At 42.3% G+C, this 27,174-nt stretch overlaps 1 protein-coding gene across 2 annotated transcripts in view; it reads right to left on the reverse strand.

Annotated features, from left to right (window-relative positions):
• The window catches only part of SPC25 (SPC25 component of NDC80 kinetochore complex), a 99,916-nt gene that overhangs the window by 12,018 nt on the left and 60,724 nt on the right, over positions 1–27,174 (reverse strand). For both annotated transcript variants that reach the window (XM_069208222.1, XM_069208221.1), the window contains one exon: positions 10,125–10,223. In XM_069208222.1, coding sequence (XP_069064323.1) covers positions 10,125–10,223 — 99 coding nt within the window. The remainder of the gene's footprint in view (positions 1–10,124; positions 10,224–27,174) is intronic.

A 27,174-nucleotide genomic window follows, 5' to 3' on the forward strand; every position in this document is an offset into this window, starting at 1 on the left:
AGTAAGGGAACTACGTTCTGAAGTGTTACCATGTGGAAATGATCTGATTTGATGAAGAGATTCAGTGTTCTGAGATCTAAGATAGGCCATAGCGTTTTGTCTTTTTTGGGGATAAGGAAATACAGGGAGTAAACACCTGTTCCTTTCTGGTGATAGGGTACTAGCTCTATGGCATGTTTTTGTAGCAGTGCTTGGACCTCTATTTGTAATAGATCTAAGTGTTGTGGAGACAATCTGTGCGGTTTTGGTGGAACATCTGGTGGGAATGTTGTAAATTCTATGCAATAACCATGTTGGATAATTGATAGGACCCACGTGTCTGTGGTAATGTGTGTCCAATTATGGTTGTATTTGGTTAGCCTGGTGATAAGTGTTGGGGAAGTGTGACATTGAAGTCACTGTTTGCTAGGGCTTGGTTTGGAGGGATGGAATTTCCCTCTTCCTCTTGGGAATTGTCCTCTGTAGGAACCACAAAACCCCCTCTCTGGTACTGAGATTGGTAGGTGGGTTTTGTTTGGGAGGTGGATGGTTCTGGTGTCTGTTGTCTAAACCCCCCCTTAAACTGTGGTTTCCTAAATGTTCCTCTGTAATGTGAGGAGTAGAGCGCTCCCATGGCTTTGGCCGTGTCCATGTCTTTTTTCATTTTCTCAATTGCGGTATCCACTTCCGGCCCAAACAACTGATGTTGATTAAACGGCATATTCAGTACCGCCTGTTGTATTTCTGGTTTAAATCCAGAACTTCGCAGCCATGCATGCCTTCGAATTGTTACAGCTGTGTTTACAGTCCGTGCTACTGTATCTGCAGAGTCTAGAGCAGACTGTATTTGGTTGTTTGATATGGCCGGTCCCTCTTCCACCACTTGTTGGGCACATTTTTGGTGTTCCTTGGGCAAATACTAGATGATGTCTTGCATTTTGTCCCAGTACGCCCTGTCGTAGCGTGCAAGTAGGGCTTGTGAGTTTGCAATTCACCATTGTTTGGCTGCTTGCGATGCCACTCTTCCCCGCTGCGTCAAATTTTCAACTCTCTTTATCAGGGGGTGGGGCATCCCCTGATGAATGTGAATTTGCCCTTTTTCTTTCAGCCCCCACAACCACGGACTCCGGAGGGAGCTGTCGAGTAATAAACACTGGGTCTGACGGGGCGGTTTATATTTCTTTTCGACCCTTGGCGTCATGGCCCTCCCTTTTACAGGCTCTTGGAAGACCTGTTTTGCGTGTTTGAGCATGCCCAGTAGCATTGGTAAAGTTTGGTAGGATGCATGCGTGGATGCCAGAGTGTTGAACAGGAAGTCATCCTCCACCGGTTCCGAGTGCATTGCTACGTTGTGGAACGTAGCTGCCCTGGCTAGAACTTGCGTATATGCTGTACTGTCCTCTGGTGGTGAAGGCTTGGTTGGATAACACTCTGGGCTGTTGTCCGATATAGGTGGGTCGTATAGATCCCAGGGATCCACATCATCTTGAGTCATCCCAGTATGTGTGGGTGACTGCGCCATTGGGGTACCCACTGGTGACAATTGTGGTGATTGTAGTGGGGATGTTTGTGGTGAGAATTGTGGTGGTGGTGACTTTTCTCTAACCACTTTGGCTTTTGGTTGCACCTCAGTCTCTTGAAAAGCTAGTTTTCTTTTAGATTTGAGTGGAGGGATGGTTTGTATCTTCCCTGTGTCCTACTGGATTTCTAACCTTCGCTGTGTTTGGTCATGTTCTTCTAAATCCAGATCTTGCTCAAATCTGTGCCGTTCTTTGAGCTGCATAGAAAGCCCTTGCTCCTCAGTGTAGGAAGAGCGTTTCGGCTCCGAAGCCGTTTTTTCGGTATCGAAATTCCCAACGAAATGGTCTTTTTCGATTCCGATAAGCTCTTTCGAGGTGTGCCCGACTCGATAACTCGATGCTGACTTTTTCCGGTGCCGGATTCTCGACCGGAGTCGGAAGTCTTCGGCAAATCTTTGGCCTTTTTCGGTGCCAATGTTATTTGGTCTCCTTCTTTTCTGTGGGTTGAGCCATGCCCTGCTGGCGGTGGCGTCCCCGTGGCCTTGAGTTTTTTGGTGTGACCCTGGGTGTTGGACGGGGCAGGTGTACTCACTGTTTGCCGCACCGTCGAAGGTCGATCACCGTTGGATTCATCCGAGTCAGTTTCTTGGATGGAAATTCTCTCTTCCTCCTCGACGTCGAGATGCTGTTTCGGCTTCTACGCCATTTGTAGGCATCTTGCGCGTCGATCCCTTAAGGTCTTCTTGGATCGAAACGCTCGGCAAGCTTCACAAGTATCCTCTCTGTGTTCGGGCAACAAAAACACGTTACAGACCCGGTGCTGGTCTGTATAAGGATACTTGGCGTGACACTTGGGACAGAAACGGAAGGGGGTCCGGTCCATTAGTCTTTGACGAGGGGTGTGGTCGTGCCGACCAGACCTAGTTGAAGTGCGGAAGCCCCGAAGGGCCGCCGAAGCGGTCTTGATGTCGGTGCTGATACGATAAACTAAACCGGTGCCGAACGTAAACAATACCGACGATTTTTCGATTCTTTTCTAAGTTTTCCGATTCAAAATACGGAACGAAGAGGAACATGTCCGAACCCGATGGCGGAAAGAAAACAACCTAAGATGGAGTAGACACCCATGCGCAATGGAGCCGAAAGGGAGGAGTCACTCGGTCCTGTGACTCGAAAAGACTTCTTAGAAGAAAAACAACTTGTAACACTCCGAGCCCAACACTAGATGTCAGGAACAGTGCACAGCATGTGTATCTGCAGCCACACATGCCATCGAACACATTATATATATATATATAAATAATATATAGAGCCCCCCCCCCATTACCCTGGTGAACTGGGACAGGATCCCACAAACTGTCACAAAAACACCCAGTTCACAGGGTAAAGACTTCTAAAAATCCAAATAGACAACTATCCCCTCTGTCAGAATGACACTTGTGCTAAGTAGAGGGTCTGTGAAGCCAGTGGTCAACCAGTAACAAAACTAGCTTGATCAGGCTCACCGCACTTCTAACAACAGCTTTTGGGCTTTGTTTAGCAGTGCAATTAGCTGGTAGGGGGGAAAACTTAGTGGCATATTTATGGAGTTTCAGAGGTGTACATGTAATTAACTTCTTTAAATGTTTCTTGAAAACTGCCTGAATTCCATATTTGATTAAACAATGTCAACAGATGAGGTGTTATGGAGTCTGAGATTGTTTTATATGATTGGCTGCTATTCAGTCTGTCCCCAGTGCCTTGTATCAACATGACGCTTATTAACAGGGTAACAATGTCAATGAGAACCTTAAGCATATCTAGGTCTTGAAAAGTGGGGTCAATATTAGTGGTATATAAAACTCAAGCTACTTCTTGGCCATGAAGCCGACTACACCTTGGGTCTGCCACCGCTTAAAAATTCACAGCCAAGACTGTCTACGTTTTGGCTGCCTGACCAAAAGCTGTCCTACTTTACAATCGAATACAGCAGTTGTTGATCAAGCAATGGGTAAACCTCAAGCCAAATCTTTTTTGTATCTTGTGCTGTATTCGCTTGCTGAAACAGTGGCAAGGAATAATCTATCTTTTGCTTCTCCTTGCATCAGATACATTAAATGAATTATATATTCCTCTAAGTACCTCTTTAAAAAAGGTTCAGACAATAGATGAGCTAGCACTACCATGACTAACTTCTAAATATGGCTCCATACAATACTTGACCTGATCCCTAGTTTGCCCTTGTTCAAAAGCAGGGCAGTTAAATCTCCAGGATACATAGTTTCACGAAGCAGGTTGTGCTTTCCTCTCAATCACAACCATCACTCGGCAATGATGAGGATAATCTTTTTGAGTATACGGTCAGTTCCTCGGCTATCATGTTCTCCTGATATCTTATTTGGTGGTTCTTAGCCTTTTGACTTCTGTGGGTGCTCCACTCAATCACTGCTGGAGTATCACACTGGGTAAACCTTAACAATTTCCATATTTTGACCTCAAAACAATACACACAAATACCCTCATACCTATAGGTAAATACAAAAAATTGAACTTTAGTTCATTTGTAAACAAAAAAATACAAAATTCATATTTTTAATGGGTAAGTTGCAGCTTTGTATAAATTGTTTATTTTTAAAAGATGAAGAAATATGCTAGAATCCAGTTTATCACTGTCTTTTTTTTTTTACACCAAAAACAAGCTCTCTTTCTGCAGACGCACACCGAATGCTTCAACTGAGGACACCAATTGTCGACACTGGATCTTATTTGTGTTTTTTTTGATGATCTAATGAATCACACTAAGGATATCAACTTAATGTTTACCCTCCAATGTCAAATTACTTCACATTTAAAAGGCATTTTAAAATGTTCAGTTTTACATTTCATTTTTTATGTATACCTTAGTAATCTGAGGGCCTCCTGAGATGGCACCATGGACCCCAGATTGAGAAACTGTGTTATAGTCTATAGACCTGTCTTAGCTTGTGCACTTGATCTACTGTGCATTTCTTAGGTTTTTGCCCTGTCTTGGAATTTGAGGAGTCTAATCTAGCCACAGTGAAATTAAAGTCCCCTTCAAAGACAATCATTGGGGAAAAGTTGCTGACATCATCTTAATCTGTGTAATGTTTCTGAGTGAGACATGGGGCTGTAATTAGATACCAGTGTAAGTAGCATCTTATCAACAGGGATATTTGCAATAAATAATTTTATCTTAGTGTCAAACTCTTATTTTACCAGCTATATCCCCTCTCATCTTTCTATCAAAAATAATAGCTCCATGATGTGCTGCTGACACACAAGAATACAACAGGTGTTTAATCCAACTCCATATCTTTATCTCCATTGAATATCACTCATCCTTGATTGTTGTATGTGTCCCTCCTGTAACATTGTAATATGCGTTTGAGTGTGCCGTAAGTACAGAAATGTAGCATCTTTTTTGAAGACTACATGTGAATGAGCTTACCAAATTCAAAATTTTAAACCCAGCCGTTAACAAATTTAAGTCTTGTTGTCCATTCACACTTTTCATTCTTTTTCCCTAACCCCATGTTTTGCCCCTCCCTTACATCCCTCTTCAAGGTGTCCCTTTGTAATACCCACCATTTGCTCCCCATCCTTTCACTCCCAAAGTATGATACTCTTTTCAGGCTTACTTTCAACAAGTCAGGCTTTAGTTTTGTGACTAATTAGGACAAGTATCTACTACAACTTAAGGTAAAGGAACAATAATAATTCTGTGATGTCTGAAAAGTTGAATTATACACAGTTATACTGCACTTGTGGCAGTCTTTATTTTGCTTACTGAGCCAGAAATAATACCTAGACTACTTCTTCAAAATAAGTGTTTTAATCCAGCTGTTCTGAAAATGTCATTGGTTAATGACACCTAGTGCCTAATATCCAGTCTTTCACTCGTCCAAATCTGGAAGACAACAGCTACCCAAAACTCACCCCAACCTATGCAGAACAAATCCGGTTTCCATGAAATAAAAAAATAAATAAAAAAAAAGCGATTCTTACACTCAACAATTAAAGACCTATAGATCGGAAACAGACTTATAAGGCACAGGCAAAACTACAGCACTCTCTAATCTTGCCTGGAACCAGCCTTGTTGACAGGCCTCCAGATAAATTCCCCATAAAAGCATCTTGCAAGAAGATGCACGGCTTACCAAATTACAAGATAAAACTGAGCACAGTTACTTTGAGTGACCTAAAATGGCTGCTCTTGCAGGCCCTCGATTAAGGCTGAGTGCATCACCCACCCATGATTTCACATTCCCCTCATATCCAACAGGCAACTGGCCAGCCAAAATGTTTCCTGTGTGTGTAGTTTAAATGGTGGGTCCCTTTTTCCCCTTTGTCAATATTTCAAAAATATCAAATTGTGAGTGAAAGAGACATGGAAAAGGTGGAGAAACAAATTGGAACAGAGAAAGCGTGCAACTATTGAGTTAAACCTATCAGGGAGCAACTGTAATCTTAACATAGTTACGCCACCAGAATTCATATAGATTTTATAGCTCCCTCCATCTCATAATAAACTCCTTGATTGCATATTTAAAGCATGATTGGGCATGACGGCTTCTTGAGTCGTTAAAGTATCATTGTCACTTTTCTCTCAGGGGACAGTGCATTGGCACAGAAGTATTCTGTGTCCCACTTTATTTCATAGATTTACAATGCTATTTTAGGGACGAGTTTTCAGTCAAATGCAATTAATTAATCTGCAAAAGCAAAAAAAAGACTTATACAGAAATTTTTTATTTAAAATATTTATAAACAAATATGTAGGTAGATTTTTGTTGAATGAATATCAGAGTATTTAGCATGATGGAGAATGCTCAGCTAGTTTCCACTGCCCTCAGTTATCTACCTCACCCCTTGACTCTTCCACACAATATAGTGGTGTGGAAATCTGAACAGGGAGGCGGGGAGGATCACTTGTTAATCTATGAAAGATGATAACACTGCAAAATTGTAGTTGCAGGTAACTTGTATCTTCTCATGCATTCACTCTTTCATAGATTCACATGCCAGAATCAAAGCAGCAATCGCAGACCAGTGCATCATGTATACACAAGATTATTATAACACACCTTAGACATTATGAATATCAATAGTGAAAGAGAAGAGCATCACTTTAATGGCAAAATGACACAAAACCACCTAGCCAATAGCTGGGTTCCTTGAAGCACCTGCATATAGAAAATGGTGTCTTGTTAAAATGTGGCAGGTATCTCACGTTGCTGCACTACAGAAGCCTGCCAGAGAGACTGGCACATGGAGCTGTTGTGACCTCAATATATCTCATGGAATGGGCTTTGACTCTGGAAGGTAACCAGCCTTGAAGTGACCAAAAAAAAAACCAAATAGCTGCCATTATACATCTTGTGATACATTATTCTGAAAACGAGCATCCTTTTTGTGGATAAATAAATGACACAACGAGTTTGACTGATTTTTAGAAAGACTTTGTATGGACAATATAAAATTGTTAAGCCCTTCCAAAACATCTAATGAACGCAGTGCTCCGTCTGGTTTTGAAAGACAGCTTTAAGAATAACTGGTTCACTGAGATTACAGTTTGAGTGCAATTTTGCAATGAACTTTAGATTGCTGCAGAAACTGAAGATTCACCAAACTGGTGGATTGGCTGCGAACTTCCCTCACTCTCCTAGCAGACATGAGCTCCAACAGTAGTTGTCTTCCATGAGACAAACTTTATATCTGCTTTATGTAGAGGTTCGAAAAGTCATCGTTGTAACCTGTTAAGATTGGTGTTTAACTCCTGAGAAGGTGCCAAAGTCTGACCGATGGGGGTCCCTGATCAGTTCACTGAGAAATTGCTTCATGATTGCTGCTGAAAGGAGAGCTGCGGCGTAGCACTGCTGCTTGGTGAACTTAGAATAGGAAGAGAGTGAGGTGGTCAAGGTTGCTGGTGGTGGCTAGGTTGGTTGTCAATAGTACAGTGTCTGTGGAGATTGCTCTTGTAAGGCATAATACAGCTGGTAGCTGCCTTGAAATAAGAGTCCTCTGCCCCGCGGCGCCATGAAACAACACCTGCCATTTGATATTGCAGAACTCTTTAGAAGTGGGCTGTTTGGGTATCTAAACTAAACTGTATTGCTACATCAGTATGCTTGCCTGACAAGTGGTCGCTGTTAAATTGCATGTTTAGGATACAATGTTACTTTATTGGTCTGATTTAGTGAATATATTGAATTGAATGTTCCAGAGTTATTGGAGGTAGATTTGGCATTAAGGTTGGTTAATTCTTTCACAGCTGTCATTCGTACATGGGACACAGCTGAGGGAACATTACCTAATATGAAAGTTGCTTAAAGGGATCAGTTTGTAAAATCCACTTCAGATTACATATTCAAGCTATGGCACTTCATCATAGCCCTGCACTTGCTACTTAGACAACCATCTAACGAGGAAGTACTCATAAAGGCGTTATCTGCTGAGCTAACAATGTTATTTTGCATGGTTGCCTGCAGGACAGTGTCATTGGTTTGGTGTGGCACTTATCTGGTGGAATGTTTACCATTTATCACTGCAAGAAAGGCTAGGGGCCTGATTTAGAGTTTGACAGAGGGGGTTACTCCATCATAAACGGATATCCCATTGGTCATATTACAATCCCATAATAGCCTATGGAGATGGCAAGACAGGATATCCGTCATGTTTTTGATCAAGTAACCCATTCACCAAACTCTAAATCAGGCCGTAGATCTAATACTCGAGCAATCGCCTACCAGAGTCTTGAAGGCAATCCGAAATTGTGTGTTGATGGGTGTCTGAAAGCTGCAAAGTGAAGACTAACATGTTTAGACCTAGAGTTAGATTCCTTGCCAGCAGCCAGTGCCATATCTTTTGGGGTTTGAACGACCAAGTACTTGCCCATGTTCCTGCTAGTTTGTTAAGATAGTAGGTACATAGAGGTGGTTTTGTCTGTCTGTACTAGAACTCTTTGCACAGAGCTAGTAGGAAAGCCCGATGGAGAGATTTACTGCCTTGAGCACGTTGATGTGGTACAGCTGTTGTTGCGGTGACGACTTCCCAGTCGTCATATTGCTGCCATTGATCTTTGAAGCACTGTTTCAGCGGTCACATGTAGAGACTAGCATTGGGCACTAGGAAAATGAAAGAGACCATGCACCCTAGTCCTACCTCACTATTAGCTTTGTAGAATGCAACAACTGGAACAAATAAGAGCTGTAAAAACCAAAAATGCTAGCTGTGCTATAGCAGAACTATATGTACATTTATAATAATATTTTTTTGTGATTTGTTTTGTGACTAGCTTCCATGTAGGGATGTAGTATCATACTGAGAGATTGACAGCCTACTGTATGGGGGCCACTAAGGGTTTGAACAACAGTTGATCAATTTGCCATTTAATTGATGACAAGTTATTTTAAAAATCTGTCATTTATTTAGGCCACTAAATAAAGGAACAAAAGATTTTGCGTCTCATTTTGGGCTCTATGAGGACATGTAGAATGTTACGAATTACAAAAATACTTGTGTTTAGTTGCAATGTATTTTACTTTTTGCATTAAAATTATTGTTGTTTAATTGTCCCTGTGTCCAACTCCCAAAGGCTGTGCATGGCACAAGGTTGGGTGCTTATCGTGGGTTGGCCACAGGCCTGCGGCCAACCCCTGCCACGCACAGCTTTTGGCCATACCTGGCGGTGTTTGAATTAACATAATTAAATATTACTTAGCTTTAAAAAAAAAACAAAAAAAAAGAAATTCAATTAATATACTAAAGGTTACTGGGGTGTTATAGTTAGGTAACAGAATTTAAATAAAACATAGAAATTCACTTACAAAAAAACAAAGGTCACAGGAATGGTATAGTTAGGTTCAGAATTTACATGCACAAACCATAAAAATTCAGCCGTTATAGTTAGTTATTTCAAGTAAATATAACTAATGCCCTAAGGTAACTATAACTTGCACCTTCACCATGTTCAGCTAATTACCCCACATATTACGTTATTCATGACATCTTTTATGGTATCATTGATAACGTCACTGCAACATTTGCAATAACTTTTTATAAGACAACTGTGCATGGTGAAGGTGCGAGTTATAGTAACCTTAGGGCATGAGTTATAGTTACTTGAAATAACTAACTATAACAGCTGAATGTTATGGTTTGTGTGTGTAAATTCTGAACCTAACTACAATGTCCCTGTAACCCTTGAGGGGGTAATAGAGGGAAAAAGGGAATTACCAGGTGGACGTTGTTTAATATCACTGTGCTCCTTGGCCAAAATGTATTGAACTTAATCATGTGATACAACTCATATTGCAAACAAATTGCACATGGTGCTAATTCAGCTTCAGATAGAAAAATGGTGGCTAACAAATGTGAGTAATTCAATCATTTTTCTAAGGCTTCATCAGAGTCACCATAGAAAGTGGGATTTATCTGGATGCATTCTGATTCCAATCCCAAGGACTGTCAAAGTCATCTTTTGTTCCATTAAGTTGGGAGCCTAACCCACTCAAGTATATATTTTTCAATTGGGTATTAAGCGGTCACTAATGATTAGTGATTCGGACTAGACTCACCTATGCATCTAACTAGAAGGATTACATATTTTTAAATCTATTTACATACCTTCATAGTCTCCCTCTTCGTTAATGTGCAAGAGGAATGTGTAAGGCTGGTCAAGATCTTTAGGATTGACGCACCTGAATACAAACTGCAATCGGTCACCTGAAAGTAAAGCAGGAAAATTGTTTTCATATGCACTCTGGTGTCCAGTTGCCACAATTCAAATCCAATATAACAGTCTTATGTATATATAAAAAATAAAATAAAAAAACGCATCCATTGCATTTTGCCCCAAGCTACGATAATTTGCATCAAGTTAAACATTTCTTCACAACATGTTGCAGTGACATGTCCTGTGTTGAATGGCGTGACCAAAGGTATGCAACTTACTGAAGCAAATAAATCATTCAAATGATATAACATTTCTGTATGAATCCACCCACGGCTTAGATTCTTTTTCGTAGGAACAGGCATGGTGGCAGTTCAAATGACTTCATGCATACTACCAAGTATTCAACTAATTTAAGCAAAAATCGAATCGCTTGCTTTGATAGTTATGTGTCATTGTGACTAAAAGCTAATATGAAGTCCTTACCGTATTGATGCAGCTTATGGAATTGCAATGCATCGAACAAATGAATGTTGTAGAAGGAACCGGACATTTGCACTGCCACATCAGAGAAAGATTACCCAAATAAACAAGTTACTTACTTCTGGTAATGTTCTTCTGGGTGACACACTATCTAACTGTAGATTCCAAACCTTAGAATATCACTTATGTGCCAGACTGGATCTGGAAAACTTTGTAGCATTGCTCATGTATGTCACTAGGTGGAGTCTACATATCGCCCAAGAAGTGACTCTGATGAGCCGCATATAAGAGCCACTCCTGCGTGCTGCTCTTTGTCTTTCCTTTTCGTGCTCTCGGAAGCGTAATGTGAACACTTGTTCGTGATAGAGTGCCGAGTTTGGGGATCTTTTTAGATGTGGAGTGGCAGGGCAGTGAAGAATCCAATGTTAGAAGTATCCATCAGAAAAACAAGTTAATTCAGTAATGCTCTTTCTACATTGAACTGCAGATTCTTCACCGTAGACTAAATATCAAAGGAGTAGCTCCATAAGATGAACGGTCTGTGGAGTAGACAATCCAAAACACCTTGTAGAACCAAGCAGGCAAAGTGTCCTTCCCACCGGACCTAGCTGTTAAGTAGTGCTTCGTGAACCTACACACCAACTTTCACATGCCAGTCAGGTAGATATCAAGGACAGGCACCACATGTGCAACTGTAGTAATAGCAGCCTTGGTCCTTGTGGAATGGGCTGCTTCTTGGTCAAAGAAGACCGACTATCGTCTTCAACAGGATCCTCTTCTGAACAGCCTTCTCTTTCTTTGCACTGTGCAAAAAGTTAAGACACCAGATGGTCCTTGGTATAAGCTTGGTAAAAGCTTAATGCCCTTTTTTTGGTCCATCTGATCAACCTTCTTGTCTTTCAAAGGGTGAGATGTAGCAAAGAATGCTGGTATAGTGATGGACTGCCACCAGACTCCTCTGCACCTATTTGTCTGGCAAAGATATGATGTAGTGCAATTACACTGACAGTGCCTAGAGTTCACTCACAAGCTGAAGTAATTGCAATGAGGAAGAAAGCCTTCAAGTTCAGGTGACGCAGTGAGCAGCTATGCATAGACTCTAAAGGCATACACACGAGAAATGTCAAGCCCAAGTTAAGGTCCCACTCTGGCATCACAGACTTGTTGGGAGGGGACATTTGTTAAACCTTAAATACATCTCATCAAAACAGTGTTCTAAACATGTATTTTACCTTCTAGGCATCCCTCTTTTTTTAATAATATATGTGGAGTTATTTCAGAGTATGCTCCAAATAGAGGTGCACATTTATCAATGTTGCTAATCATTACAATGTGATTGCTTGAATTTATTTCTGATTCTTTGTATGGCTTGGATTTGTGCTTTCTTGAAATTGTTTTTAATACTGAGTGAAGCTTTGTAGAAATATAAAGGCTTTTTGCACATTGTTTTCAAACAATACGTACAGTCAGAGTCGTAATCACCTTTCCTCACTGAAGGCTATGGCGAAAGGTGCACCCAGCCTTCACTCACCTTATTTGCTATCTTGCAGATGCAGCTTTTTTGGTCTTTGTTGAACATTGTTGCTAATGTTCAGAAAGTGGTCTGAGGGTAAACCATTGGGGGATGATCGAAATAGGCTGCTTTTAAGTGCCAAGATCAGCATAGTCTGAAGGCAAAATACTGGTTATTTTTTTAGAGTAGCTATAATTCATACTGTGTGCACTGGGACAGGGTTATGATTTTATCTTAATATTCTTGAGTAAGACTATTCATGATGAAAGAGGGTTTGGATTTCCACTAGTTATACCTGTGAAATTTAATGGAATTGATTGTTACCTAAAATGCACTCCACTAAAGTAATGCTTAGTGGGTTGCAGTCTAACGAGTCTGTCTCAAGTTGGCATACTAAGGGCCTGATTTAGTGTTTGGCGGACAGGTTACTCTGGCACAAATGTGACAGATATTGCGTCTTCCGTATTACGATCTCCATGGGCTATAATGGCATCCTAATACAGAAGACAGGATATCTGTCACGTTTGTGACTGATTAACCCCCCTCTCTGCCAAACTTTAAATCAGGCCCTATGTCCTTAGTGTCATGGCAAGTAGAAAACCCATTTCCGGGCTGTGTTCTGGGAGAAAATCCAGAAAATGTATCAGGTGATTTAAACAAGTACTGTTGGTCCAGCAAACTAGGTCGAATGGGCTGACAAGTAAGCTTTTACACTACCCACTGCAAGGCCTTGCTGGCTTTGAAACAAAAAGGTCTGGGTTTCACACGTAAGGGGGCAGAACTCAGAGATCCACACCTGGCTACATATGTGTCCCACCACCAACAATCAATGGATTTGGGGGGGCTGGTGGCCAGGATGACAAATGCAACCTCAAGCAGCAGACTGAAACCAGTTAATTGCTGTTGCCCATTTGACATACATAGGTGTAAGTTGAGTAGATTCAGATGAAGGATCCTGCCATGCTGCTGAAACAGGAGGTCCTCCCGAAGTGGTAGCCTGATCAGAGGACAGATGCTGACGTTTGGGCGTTCCAGGTACAATATTCATCTGGTCCAATCAGGAGAGGACCAGTACCCGGTCGTTGTTGTTAATCTTATTGAGAACTTGGAGCAGGAGAGGTAGCAATGGGAAGGCATGCAGAAGTCCCTTGTTCAATTCCCGCAGAATGAGTCTCCTAATGAGTGTTTCTGCATGAACTCCCACATACAAAATAAGTGGCAATGCACGTTCAAAAGTTTCCCACCACTGGTGGAAGGCACCCTGCACTATCTCTGGATGTAGATGCCATTTGTGATCTGCTAGCTGAAGTCTTCTTAGTTCATCTGCTCTGGCATTCAGGGACCCAAGCCAGGTGATTGTCAACAAAACAGATGCCATGGCGCTGTTGCCACCTCCAGAGAGGCAAAGTCTGCTGGCACAAGACCCCACTCTACCCATATTGCTGCAGTACCACATGGAGGTGGTGTTGTCCTTGAGAACATGTACTAGGTCCCCTTTGATGAATGAGAAGGAGGCTTTCAAGGCCGGACAAATGGCCCATGAGCTCCAGTTGGCTGATGTGGATCCAGACCTCCACTGGAGACCAGAGTCCTTTCATCTCTAATGTGACATGCAACCTCCCCCTCCAAACCCAGTAGTGGTGTGTTCATCATCACAGTTAGAGCTGGGTGGGGGTGGGGGTGGGTACCGGGGGGGGGGGGGGGAGGGGCAGCAAAAACTGCAGATATTGAGCCATCTCCTCCAAGACCTGGATGTGTTGGAAAGGCAGCCTTTACGTGGAGCTCATTGGAATTTCAGGTTCCACAGCAGGGCTCACATTTATCAACTGGCATAGCTGACCAGGAGGATGATTTTAGGTTCCACTACAGGGCTTACATATGTCAACTGGTGAAGATTAGCAGGAATATGCAAGAGGCTAACACCCAAAGAAACCCCAGAATCACCATCACCTGTATCCAGAATCGAGCCTGAAACATTAGAATCATAACCCAAATTACTGAACCTGTTGTTGCAGAGGAAAAGTCCTGAACTCTGTGTGCAGGATCGCCTCAATGGGAGTGAAACGTTGAGAGGAAAATATGTAAATTAGTTCATGATGAAACCCCATCATTTGGTGAAGGTCGATGACTGACAGCAGGGAGCGAGACTTTAGTAGCCAGTGATCGACGTACAGGATTACAGGAACTCCCAAACTCTGAAGATGGGTAATGACTACCGCCATCACTTTTGGGAACACCGTAGATAAACTGGTGAGGCCAAAGTGGAGAATGTCAAACTGAAAATGCACCTGGTCCACCTTGAACCGCAGATAATAACTGTGGGACTGCAGAACAGTTATCTGAAAATAAATGTCCTGCTTTCAGTGGTCCAGAGCTGGCAGACTCTGGGCCAAAAACAGCATTCTGAATTTGTCCTTCTGCAGCAAGGTCTTCAGTAGGTCTAGCATAAGCCTGCCCTTTTTTGGGATGCAGAGATAGCGGAAATAACAACCCTAGTCTTTCTTAGCGTCCAATTCCCTCTCCATGACACACTTGGATAGCAAAAGGCAAAATTTCTGCACTGGGATGGACAGATGCTCTGCTGAAATTCATTGTGGTGTTTGAAGGAAAGTCGGTATAAAGGACAGAAACGGAAGGGTGTAGCCTGTTTGCAAGATTCAGATTTCAGATGTGATCGAAAGCCAGCCTGGGAGGAAATACTGGGTCCAGTCATGTATGGTCTGAGCCAAAGAGGCCTCAAGATCCACCAAGACTGCATGATCTCAAAGTCCATGTCACAAAGGGAATGCCTGGATCTGCCAAAAAAAAACTCAGTTTACGGATCACAGTCCCAAGCTGGCAGCGAAAAACAGTTGTCAAAAGAATTAACCTTTTTGGATTCACTATCCAGAGGATTGGTTAGAAAGGATTTAGGCCTCCCCTAACTTGTTGAGACCGGTATAAGACTCTCCGGAGTAGGTTGCTTTGTGAGAAAAGCCAGATAACCAGGCGGCAGTCTATGTTGTCTGGCCACCTGCCAGCTAACAGGTAGGCAAGAACACGGTTTTGACCAGGTAGCCTTCAGTGAATCTGTGAGCGCATAATTAAATGGGAGCAAAGGTCGAGACGTTGTCGACCCAATTTGTAGAATTTCCATCGGAACATTTGCTTCAGACTCAATGGAAGGCACCGAATACCTAGTGATGCACCAAACCGCCACTGTGAATGAGGTGCTTTCATCCGTTGGTGACGCATGTGGGATGTCAAGCTCTGTCTCAACGCATGCATCAAAGCCACCTGCACCTTGTAAAACAAGCTATTAGACATTATTTGTATAATGAAGGAGGAGCAAGACATCCTCACCATCATACAAATCCTGGGGTGTACACTGCTCTGGCACAGGGTCAGAGCCAAACATGATAATGGAGCGTAGCTGATAGCTGAGGCATGGTAGAGGCACAGGGGCAGAAGCAGGGTGCATAACAACATGTTGCGATTTTGTAATCTCATAGGATAACACTGGTAGAGCTTGAGCAGATGTCGGTGATGGGACATGGACATCATCTCCAGATCATCAGCGTTGGCACCGGCCTAAGAATGGCAGAACTAGCATGGATCTTGGACCAGACAAAGTCTGTACTGGAGCCAGTAAAACTGGTAATGGGTCCAACAAGGACAGACTGTGATGGGTAAGGACTTTCCAGCGGTAACTTGGCTGTAGGCCCCTGCAATTCCGTAGGCCCCAAAGGTGTGCCAGAGGGAGCTGGAAATACACTGAAAATTTCCAGCACGGCCTCTTCGATTGCCTCGATCTGCTGTGGGGAAGACAACGGCATGGGAAACTCTGGGCACATAGGGAGCGACTGAATAATCCGCTCCATGGCCGGATTGCGCCTGACATCCTAAAACCCTCATGCCTTCTCTTTGAAGTCAGAAAGGTGTGATATGGTTCAGTCCCCCTTCGCTTTTTGTTATGCTTTTTGTTATGCTTGTACTAAACAGACCACTTCAAGTGGTAAGTGGATTGGTCTCAGAAATGGTCCCAAAACTGTCCCATGACTTGAGAGCAGGATCTGAGCAATGGCGTGACTTCTACTTTTATTTGGCAACATATAACTTTGCTTCTCAGTCTCAAATTGCCTGGTATATTAGAGCACACTTATTACAGAACTTCAAATCATGTTCTAAGCCAAGCAACCAAAAGGACACCCTGTGCAGGTCCCTAATCAACATCTGCTTCCTGCAGTCACAGCATAGTGTAAATCCTGTCATTTTACAGCACACTGAACAAAACTTTGAAGTTGTAGAAAAACTGAGACAGTCAGGAGAGGAGCGAAAGATATGCAACAGAAGGGACAGAAAGAAAGGAACGGATGTCAGCACGGAGGTGGTGGCACTTATATGTGTCTCTGTTCCGTCACTCCTGGGCCAGTATGGAACCTATGGGAAGACACAATGCCACCTCATGGAGGATGGCAGCACTCCTACGGAATTCTCTGGATCCTGTATGGTGCCAGGGAGATATTCTAAATTGACAAATCTGCGGTTAACGTATCCACCAGACACTTTATTAAAAAAAAAAATTATAAAAAAAAAAAAAAAACCTCAAGAGAATGAGATTGACAAGATAAGGAGGAAAAAGATACCAAAAGCAGATAAAAGGATAATTTATTTGTCAAGCATATGTTAATTAGGATGCTGCTCTGACATTCGGACATGAGGGACTGCGCCATCCTAAGCCAGGTACAGCCTCATATGGCCCAGTACCTCAGTAAATGTCAAGTGCTTCTTCGTATACAGTCAATTTCTTTTACAGTTTCCAGTAGCACTATTACACCTGTTTTTTATTAGTAGGTTCTGCACAAAACATACAGGAAATAAATACAATACCAAGTACAAACTTTAGTTTAGGTTAACATTAATGGATTCAGGCCCATATTTATACTTTTTTAGCGCCGCATTTGTGTCGCCTTTTGACGCAAAAATGGCGCAAACTTACAAAATACAATTGTATTTTTCAAGTTTGCGCCGCTTTTGCATCAACAAAATGACACAAATGCGGCGCTAAGGTATAAATATGGGCCTCAGAATCACCAGACTATTTATGCAGAGCCGCAAAAGTTGATGGTTGCATAGTAAGGGGCAATGAATTTGCAAACTTAAGTTGACTTGTCTGTGATAGACTTTTGACTTACTTAGCAGCTTCTTTAATGTGAGGTTTAAAATCTGTGTTTCCAGGTAAAGGCAGTTTTACTTGAGTCTTCATATCACATGCCAAACCAGCCCTTTGTGTCCATCCAGGCACATCTTCCACTGTTTAAGCCAGTGGTTCTTAACCTTTTGACTTCTGTGCCTGTGCGCCCCCATCCTCCCCCCTTCTCCCCCAACTGAGTACAGGAAGCAAGATTCAATTGAAGTCGCACATTGTCCATACTATATTCTGTTTGCTCTGCTCCCACGAACCAATCGGAGGATACTAATTTAATGTTTATCCTCCAATTTCAAATTCCTTGACATTTACCTAATGTTTTAAAAATGTTCAACTGTACATTTACCACTTATTTATATACACTTTATTAATCTGTTAATAGTAATTATTTATCTAAGCAGCCACGGACCCCCTGAGGAGGCTTTGTGGACCCACACGGGTCCCCGGACCATAAGTTGGGAACCACTGGTTTAGGGAAATTTTCCAAGTTCCAAATATATATATATATGCCAAAAAAATAAACAAACTTGAATGCATAGATACAAGCACCGTATGTACAGGCATGGAGGAAGCTACACGGGCAGGGTCGTGTGAACATCCAAACGATTTTTCTGCAAAGGGAACAATGAGTCCTCGTTTGTAGACACTAATTTTGAAAAGCCAACAAGTGTAGAATGCAGCAGTAGGTAATATCACTGTTGAGTAGATGCTTTGAGCAAGATATGTTGAGACATTAAATGTTCAAGCTACAGCTCATCATCTATCGCACTTGACAGGATAGTGGGAGAGGTTAAGAAATTTGCAGATAAAACCTTTTTACTACAGAAATGTAAGAATTGAATGCTCTAAAAAAAATTAAAAAAAAACACACAGCAGCCTCCAGTTGAATAGAATAGGCGCTGCAGCCAACGGAATTTCAAATTCAACTTATATAGCACAGCCAGCAAAAAAACTGGGATGTGATCTTTCCACGTACCAAATGGGGTTTTTCCACCCATGAGGGACACCTACAAAAACGTAGTTGTTGCACCAACTGGCAGAAACCTACAAAATGTTGTTGTTGCACTTAAACAGATTAATGGCCACAACCTGTTACTATGCTAGACACTGGTACCCTAAAGTTCATCAGCTGCTGGTGAAGGGAATAACAAACCTGGAGAAAGTTCGGATAAGCCGACAGTCTTTGACTCCTATGTTTAGTGAGAAAAATTCGATTCTTTGCAGTCAGTCATTATAAAGGACTTGTAGCACTCACAACTGTGCAAAGGAATTTTAAAAAGGCAACAGTAAACAATATAAACAAATCTGAAACTTTTGTAACTTTAAATAAACTCTAGTTATTGGTTCCAAAGTAATGAACGATTGGTTAACTAGAGGACTGGCAAGTATTGCCTTCCGAGCATTCCTCAACTCCACAGGTCCTCAGTGATGCTATATTCAGGATTCATCACAGTATACCCACGGGTTAAAAAAAAGAAAAGGGGGGGGCCCTAATCCTGGATTGTTTAATAATGTACATTTTATTAGGAATAGCCTACCAAATATCTATGCTTCTCACTGAACTTCTATGGTTACCCTTTTTAGCAACACAAGGACGGAGTGCTGAAACTTTTCAAACACCGCAGTCACAGATCTGTGTTAGATCAATCGTTCTTTGGCTCACCATGGTACCCCAGTTTGGACCCGGTCATATGCAGATCAGTCTTTCCAGCATGGAAAATAAGCCATACTCAAACAGAGTATAATCTATTGATTCTGCTGCCCAGAAAGCGGTCCTTCAAACTCACTCTAAAAACGTAACCGAATGTGAGGCTTTCAATGTTGCCGAAGCCCACAACAGACAATCTATAAATTAGTTCCAGAACCCACAGAAGCCCCTTTTGCTACCCTTTCCATTACCCTGCTCAAGGAGCCCCTCTAATATGAGCAAGGCAACATGAATCAGTGTCTAGTTTCAAGGATGAATATCTGTACAAAAATTCTACACTCAAACACCAAGCTCTGGCTCCTCACAAGCTGTTAAGGCCTAAATATGCACCGAACGAAGAAACTTGTCCGTGATATAGGTCAGTAATAAAATTATTTGTGATATATCTGAAGGACTCCTGCTGCCCTCATTCAAAGATGCATATTAAAAAGAGCTTGTGGTGGTGTATTCATTGGCCTCACACTTTGGGGATGGGAGCGAACCATGTGCTGAGGTGACTGTACTTGAGTACAGAAGCGTCCTTTCTGTCAAGTCTGAGCAGCGACAACGAATATGGGTGGGAACTTGTGCAGATCGTTTACATCGGCTGGAGTGCCTACTTTGATCACAATCTAATCAAACACCTTTGTATGTATGTTTTCCCAATTCTTGCACTTAGCACACCCCAAAATTGTCTGGTGCCCCTAGGTAAGTCCCCAATATATGGTACTTAGGTACCCAGGGTATTGGGGTACCAGGAGTTCCCCCATGGGCTGCAGCATATATTGTGCCACCCATGTTTGCCCATACAAAATGTGTCTGCAGGCCTTCCATTGCAGCCTGAGGGAAAAGGTGCATGCATCCTTTCACCACAGGTCACTGCAAGTCACCCCTATGGCAGGTACTCCTAGCCTAGAGGGCAGGGTGCAAGTACCTGTGTCCTGCTGCTTGACCAGCTCAGTCAGAGGGAGGTAGAACAAAGAATTTCCTTTGGTAGAGGTAGGCAACACCCTCTCCCTTTGGAAATAGTTATTACATGGCTTGAAAGGGATAGCTTCCCCAAGCCACTGGTATGCTTTGAAGAGCACATTTGGTGACCCCCTTGCATAAACTGGTTCGCACCAGTCGAGTAGCCACCCCCCCTTGTCCATCACCACCCCAGAGCTCCTCCAGGTGGCCACTTGATTCTGCCATCTTGAAACCAAGGTGGGAGCATCTGTGTTGCCATGCCAGGCAGGTGATGTGTCAGCCCCCTCCTGATAGGTAGTCACCCTTCTAGGTGACCAATCCCCCTTCCTGGGCTATTTAGGGTCTCCCTCCAGGTGGGTCTCCAGATTTGACATGCAAGATTCCAGCAGGACTCCTCTGCATCATTTACTTCATTTTCTGGCCATCGGGACAACAACGGGACCTTCCAGGAACCAACAATCTGCAACATTGTTTCCCCGGGTCCTTCCAGAAACTGCAACATTTCCCTGGCTGTGCATCCTCTGAGGGCGACGACTCTTCAGCCTGCACAAGACGCAAGAAGGAATCTCTCTTGGAGTGAAGGAGTCACTTCCCTGCATCCGCAGGCACCAACTGCAACGACGTCCGGCTGCGTGCATCTTCCCATCCTGCAAAACTGCATTGATCCTGCAACACAGGTGGTGGTGTGAAGTGGTCCACTTAACCCGCTCAACCAGCTGTCCAACTTGGGAGACATTAAGCCCTTGCCTCTCCTTGCAGGACAATACCCCTGTGCACCGCAACTCTTGCAGCTACCAAGGCTTGTTGGCTCTTCTTCCAAGGGATCTTCAGGCTCTGTGTAGCCCTGGCCTCCAGCACTCTTCCCTGCAAAGCAGTCTTCTGCCTGCTGCTCCAGCGACGTGGGACTCTTCCGGCTTGCTGAGTGGGCCTCACTGCGACTCCTGTGCCTGCGAGTTGTCTATGGGGGCTGCATAATCGTCTTGCCTCACTACTGAGGGTCACCTGGGACTACCTCTCCTTGGGTTGAGTCCCCCTGGACACTCTGCAACTCTCGGCAGCTCTGCAACTCTTCATCTGCGACTCTTGCATTTGCCAAGGGTTGTTGGTGGTTTTTCCACACCACTGACTGACTACAACTCTTCTTCCGAAGTGGGAAACTGTCTGCATCACTTCTGGAACTCTTCTACTGGTCCTGTGCTACACAGCTGACTCCTTGCCTTCACTGTGGACCTGGTCCTGCACCTCCAGAAGGGTGAGTTGAAGCTCCTGCCCCAACCAGACACTCCAACTGGAAATGGACATGGCCCCCTTCATTTGCAGGACCTCTTCTGTTAGGATACACCTTTGGTTTCTTTCAGTCTTGCTTGGGTCTTACACATTCCTTTTCTAAAGCTTACCTGTGGGTTTGGGGAAAAAAACAGGTACTTGCCTCTTCTCTCCTGGTCGCTGGGGGGCACCATGGTACTTACCTTTTGGGGTTCCAAGTTCCTCCGACTCCCCTCTACAGATTCCACTTCCTTGGAAGGGGGACTGACTTTCGCATTCCACTTACTTGGTATATGGTTTGGTCTCCCCCAAGAGTCTCCATTATGTTATGTCACTGTTTTCTATTGCTTTCTATGACAAACAGCGACTTCAAATGTGTATATAATAGTGTGTTAACCCACCTTATAGTGGAGAATTGCCTATACAGTATTTTAGTATTTGTGTTACCATAGTAAAGTACCTTTACTTTTGTAACACTGTATGGTTCTTCCATGTGCGTAAGTGCTGCTCATCCACAGCTACCTCTAGAGAGTTCTGGCTTCCTAGACACTGTCTACACCTCACTAACAGGGGATACCTGGACCTGGTATAAGGTGATAACACCATAGGTGCTCACTAGACACCAGGCCAGCTTCCTACTCTTCTGTAGAGATGACAAAAAGTTGACTTTTCCTCATAGTTGGCGGTTGAACATGCACACAAGACTATGCCAGAACCCTGAGTAACCACATAGCTGAATTATTGCAAGGCTTCTGTAGTCTAGAGATTGGGTGCTGATCTTGGCTCAGATGATCCCCAACTACACCCCACTTGTCCAGAATGCACAGAAAAAGGGCCCCGGAGGTAAAATCTCCCACACATACTACTGAGAAAATTAGCTGAATGTGGTAAAGGCTTCAAGCACAGAGCTAAAGGGTATATTTGTTAGGACGCTTATGCAAAACAGCAAAAATGTGCAGCGCACAACAGGGAAAGGAAGCAATATAGATGTCATGCTAAACAGCCTAACTCAGTGGTTCTTAACTTTTAGGCTTTTGTGGACCCTCTCTCCCCCCCATAATCACTGTTGGGAGAGTAGGGACCTCAACTGAATCAATACTGGAATCCCCCCCCCCCGCCTCATTACTGAAAGCTTGCGACCCTGGCCTAAGCCTTTTGAGGATTTGAACTGCAAAACACTGCACGAAAAATGATAGAGTTTTTCAAAAAGCAATCGAGTCCACTCATCCATACTATATCCTGTTTGATGCACTTGCATTGCTTCCACGAATCAACATCAGCTTACTAATTTAATTTTTAGCCTCCGTTTTAAAATTACTTCACATTTACTGAACGGTTTAAGATCTTCAATTGTACATTTTGCTTCTTTATTTATATACAATTTATTAATCTGTAAATATTTCCTTTCCCAAACAGCTGCAGACACTGAGTCGGTTTCATGCCACAACTAGACTCATTAGTAATTGGGTGTTTCAAACAGGTGGGGTAGTTTCACTGTATGTTGGGATTTTCCCATTTCAGTTGGAGAGTAAGTAGGAATAGTTTGAACTGATGCATACAGGCTAATTGTTTAATTTGTAAAGCATCTACAATGTAATTTGAAAAATGTTTGTGCTGGCTTTGATGTCTCTAACTTTCTTACTGGTCATCTTTAATGAAGCACAGATAAATAAAATATTAACATGGAACATGAGACCAGGATAATTGAAGGAAAGGCAGCAAATGGGCTTCCTGTTCATCATACTCCCATTGCTGGTGATTCTCACACACATGTCTCAACTTTTAGAGCTTCTAGGAGACGTGGCAGGTAATCTATTTTTTATAAACATACCCCCAAGTAATTATAGCCCCGGATTTTGCAAACCAGATATAAATGCATGCACTGAACACCATCAGGATCTGATAATTTTATAAAAGGTTCCTGCCTTGCTCAGACAGATCCAAAAATACTTTAAGGTCCTACTAAATCAATGCATCTAATTAATCAACTGCTGGATATGCACGATTCATCCTTCGCGTCATTTAAGAGTTGTGGTTGACTTGGGGTCCTACCACTTCAAACTGCACCTTTTCTAGAACTAATACAATCTTATTATCTAAGGCACTTCTTTATTTGGAGGTAGGTTAACCAATCTACTCAAAAAGCCATTCAATTGTGTAGTCTTTTGAAATAAAGATGCAAACATCTTGCTTAAAGATTTGCCTGTGTCAATTTCTCACAGGCAAACACGTAACCAAGCTTTAAACTAAGTCTCAGAGATGAACTAAGGCAATTCTTCAAGCAAGATACTGGAATAACAAAAATGGCATCAAAGTACTTGGAATAAGTTAACGTAGCATAGATTGATGCTCAAATACGAACCAATATTGAAAAAATGAATGAAACTTGGAATTAACCTGCTTACCGGAATGGTTACGTCACAGAACTGATCGCTCACAAGGCCTTCTTGATCTACTTATGCTAAATGTTTTAGCAATGATCAAGGAAGTGGTAAGAGACTTCCGTGGACCTCTGTCTGAAGAACTGATCAATATCTGTTAAGTCTGGCAAATCTGATCATAACTATATATCTAATTGTCTGATGTATTTAATAAATAGGACCAAATATTATGACTTTATAATTTCAGGCGCTTAAGTCATGGATGTCCTCTTTCGCTATTGCTGTTTGCAATAGTGGTTGTGCCATTAGCATCTGCAATTTGAGATTTTCAAGATGCAGGAAGGTTACGCTGGTTGGTACATAAAACAATCAATAACGTTATGCAGTACATTATGCAGCAAGACAATACCTCAGTTAAGGCATGGATGAAATGGTCACCTTTTCCCAGATCTCAGGTTTCAAAATCAACTGCAGCAAATACAAAATATTCCAGAGGAAACAAGCAGCCCTGTGGTGGGATAGGAACTGAAATTTTAGGTGGAATACTGACTCAAATATCCAGGGAGCTACAATTAGAGACACTGCAACAAAACTGACTAAGGTGTTGCAATTCATGCTGTGAAAATCAGAAGTAGAGCTGGATTAAATTACCCATATCATTGAATCGAAAATTATATTTTGACAAAACAGAAGTTCTCTTTAAATTGAACATTTCCGTTCCACTATCAAATGCATTGTTTGTCACACTTTGATTTATCTAGTCCAAATTAGTCCAGTTAGGTAGACATGCTAAACTCAAAGAAGTGGTCTGATGCCATGATATGATAAAGATGGTTTGAAGGTTGTTTTTTTTTAAATTGTATTATTATTATTATTATTATTATATGTCGGACATAGCCACAGGGGCATTGGAGTCCTTTACATGAAACAAAAATAGAAAACAACATTATGAGCTAACTTATTACATAGAGTAGGGTGTGAGTCAATAAGTAGATCCTGAATAGGTTTGTTTTCAGGCATTTGGAGAAAGACAGCAAAATGGTGCTGAGTCAGATTTTTTTTAGGCAGGTGGTTCAAGGTGAGAGGCTTTGATTCCACGGGGGCCAGTGGAGATCAATCAGAACACAGATGGTATGATCAGACGTCACTGCTCAATTTGCCGGACGTGCTGCAGGATGACGGGTAGCTTTTAGGGATGCCTGGAAGTTTTAAGGAAGCCCGACAGCACTGTTTTCCTGCCATGTAAGTAAGTAAGTGCAAGAGTACCAAAACCTGAACAACAATTCTGAAGTCTGAGGAAGAGAGAGAGGGTTTCAACTTTCTAATCAGAAGACATTTAACAGATTTTGATTTCCTAAGTTTAGGGATGCGAGGTATCATTGAAAGGTTTTAAGCAAAGACAAACTCTAGGGATTTGGTGAAAGAGACAACCTTGGGGAAGATGCCAAGCCTTGAAAGAATTTTTACCATTCTTTTATGTTTTATTCCATGAAGTACAGGAGAAAGAATCTGATTTTCACTGGAAAAAGTTCATCATTTTTATCAGCTCCATGTTTTTTTCCAGAAATGTTCAGAGTAATTTTATATTCTGAGGAAAAGTTGCCTACAATCCTTGATTTTATGATTGGAGAAAGAGTATTCTATAAAAATTGCCTGGTGGTTCTATGAAGAGGTTGTATAGGGTGGCAAACAAGACAGAATTTTTGGGAGGATCAGGGAGCTGCATAAACATTTCTTAGTAGATCAAGTGAATGAGGCGGTCCTGTTTTCAGTGCTGTCTCTATGTGAATTTCAGTGTTTTCCAAATCATTTGAAATCATTGCCCATTTGTTTATTCAGCAGCCTAACCCCAAAAACTGACAAACTATTTCTAGTGTTTCCTAAACATGCTTTTTGCAGAGACTGTTATAAAGCAAATATTTAATTTAGGGAGAAGTAATGCAGAGTATGTAGTTTTTTGCCGTTGGCAGTGTGCCCAATAGCACAGAAAGCCAGCGTACTGCACTCTCACTCACATTTCATTAGCCTCTCTAACATCTCATTACCCCTCATTCTCACTGCTGTGGACAGGAGGACTCTGTCCGAATCACAGTAATATTAATGGATTAAAAATTAGCAAAAGTGCTATGTTCAAATGTTTTAATAAAATCCTGGACACAGTTGGGAGTCATTCACCTACATCTTGCTGAATATTATGACAGTGTAGGGGTGAGGAACCCTGCCAACAGCATCGTACCTTGTGAAACCTTTAACAACTTGAATTACAACAAATTAATTTTTGGCCCAGCATTTTAAGGCACCAGAAATGTGATGCTTTAAGCACGTGCATCATTGTTCGGTGGTGTCTATTTACAAATGCTCACTCATTGCGAGCCAGACCCTGAGAAGCCGTCCCAGCCTTTAACTGTACCTCAAAATTCATCCAGGCTATTATATAGCTATATACCTCAACTTGGGTTTGAATTAAGCTAACCCTAACAGCAGTCATCCAGAAAATCCGGACAGACATCGACCTCAAGCAAGGCTGCGTGTTAGCGCCAATGTTATTTAACTTCTACACTGCAGACATAGGGGCTGTTCTGAGACAAGCAAATTTACTATCACCTACGGTCTCTTTACTTCAATACACCGATGACGTCATCCTCCTAGATCACACAGGAGTCGACCTACAGAGAAAACCTCAGCACCTTGCACAAGCACAATTTGGACAATAAAATGGTGGCCAACGGTTTAAAGACCAGACTATTAGTCTTTGGCAATAAAATAAAAAAATAAATTAAAAACAAATTGTTCTTCCAGCCAGGGGCTCATTATGGATCGAAACAGCCGATAGTTACAACTACCTAGGTCCTTGGGTTTCAACTCAAGGGGAAGCCAAAAAGCATGTCGAACAAACTGTAATGAAGGCAGAAGCAATTATAATTGGAATGTGAAAACTAAACAACGCCTTTTAAAGTCCTTCTACCGTTCTCGTAAGGAGAGTCATAGCTACAACTCTCCTACCAACGATCCGATATGGCCACGAAGCCTACTCAGGACAACTAGTCAACACCAAGGAGAAAAAACAACTCAAAGCTTTCAAGCTGGTGTTTATATTACCGGCATATCCCAGAAGCTGTCTAACAAGGCTCAAATTTTGTCTGGAGGCATAAAAATGGGCAAGCATGGCGTCCTTCGGAAACTACCATTATAGGACTAAAAAGGTTCCCCTAAATCCTCTGAAAGCTGTCCTACAGAGTATCTTTGCCCAACAAGGAAATCCCTGGTCGCTTTATCTTCAGACAGCTATTGCCACCCTTCAAATCAACCAAATGGTATAAGAGTCTGCAGCTTTCATGTCCTGCCATTAAAACAATATTGAAAAAACAAAAAGAGAAAGCATTTTGACAGTAAAATCTTGTAGAACTCATAAGAAGTTCAAGTTATTAGCAGCCGAACAGTAGAACTATGTTATGAACGGATTGTTGGTGGAAGGCAGGTTTAAGAATGAACGCGTGACCAGACTAAGAATTAATGA

This window comes from Pleurodeles waltl, chromosome 9 (assembly GCF_031143425.1).
Source record: "Pleurodeles waltl isolate 20211129_DDA chromosome 9, aPleWal1.hap1.20221129, whole genome shotgun sequence".
Classification (NCBI taxonomy): Eukaryota; Metazoa; Chordata; class Amphibia; order Caudata; family Salamandridae; genus Pleurodeles; species Pleurodeles waltl.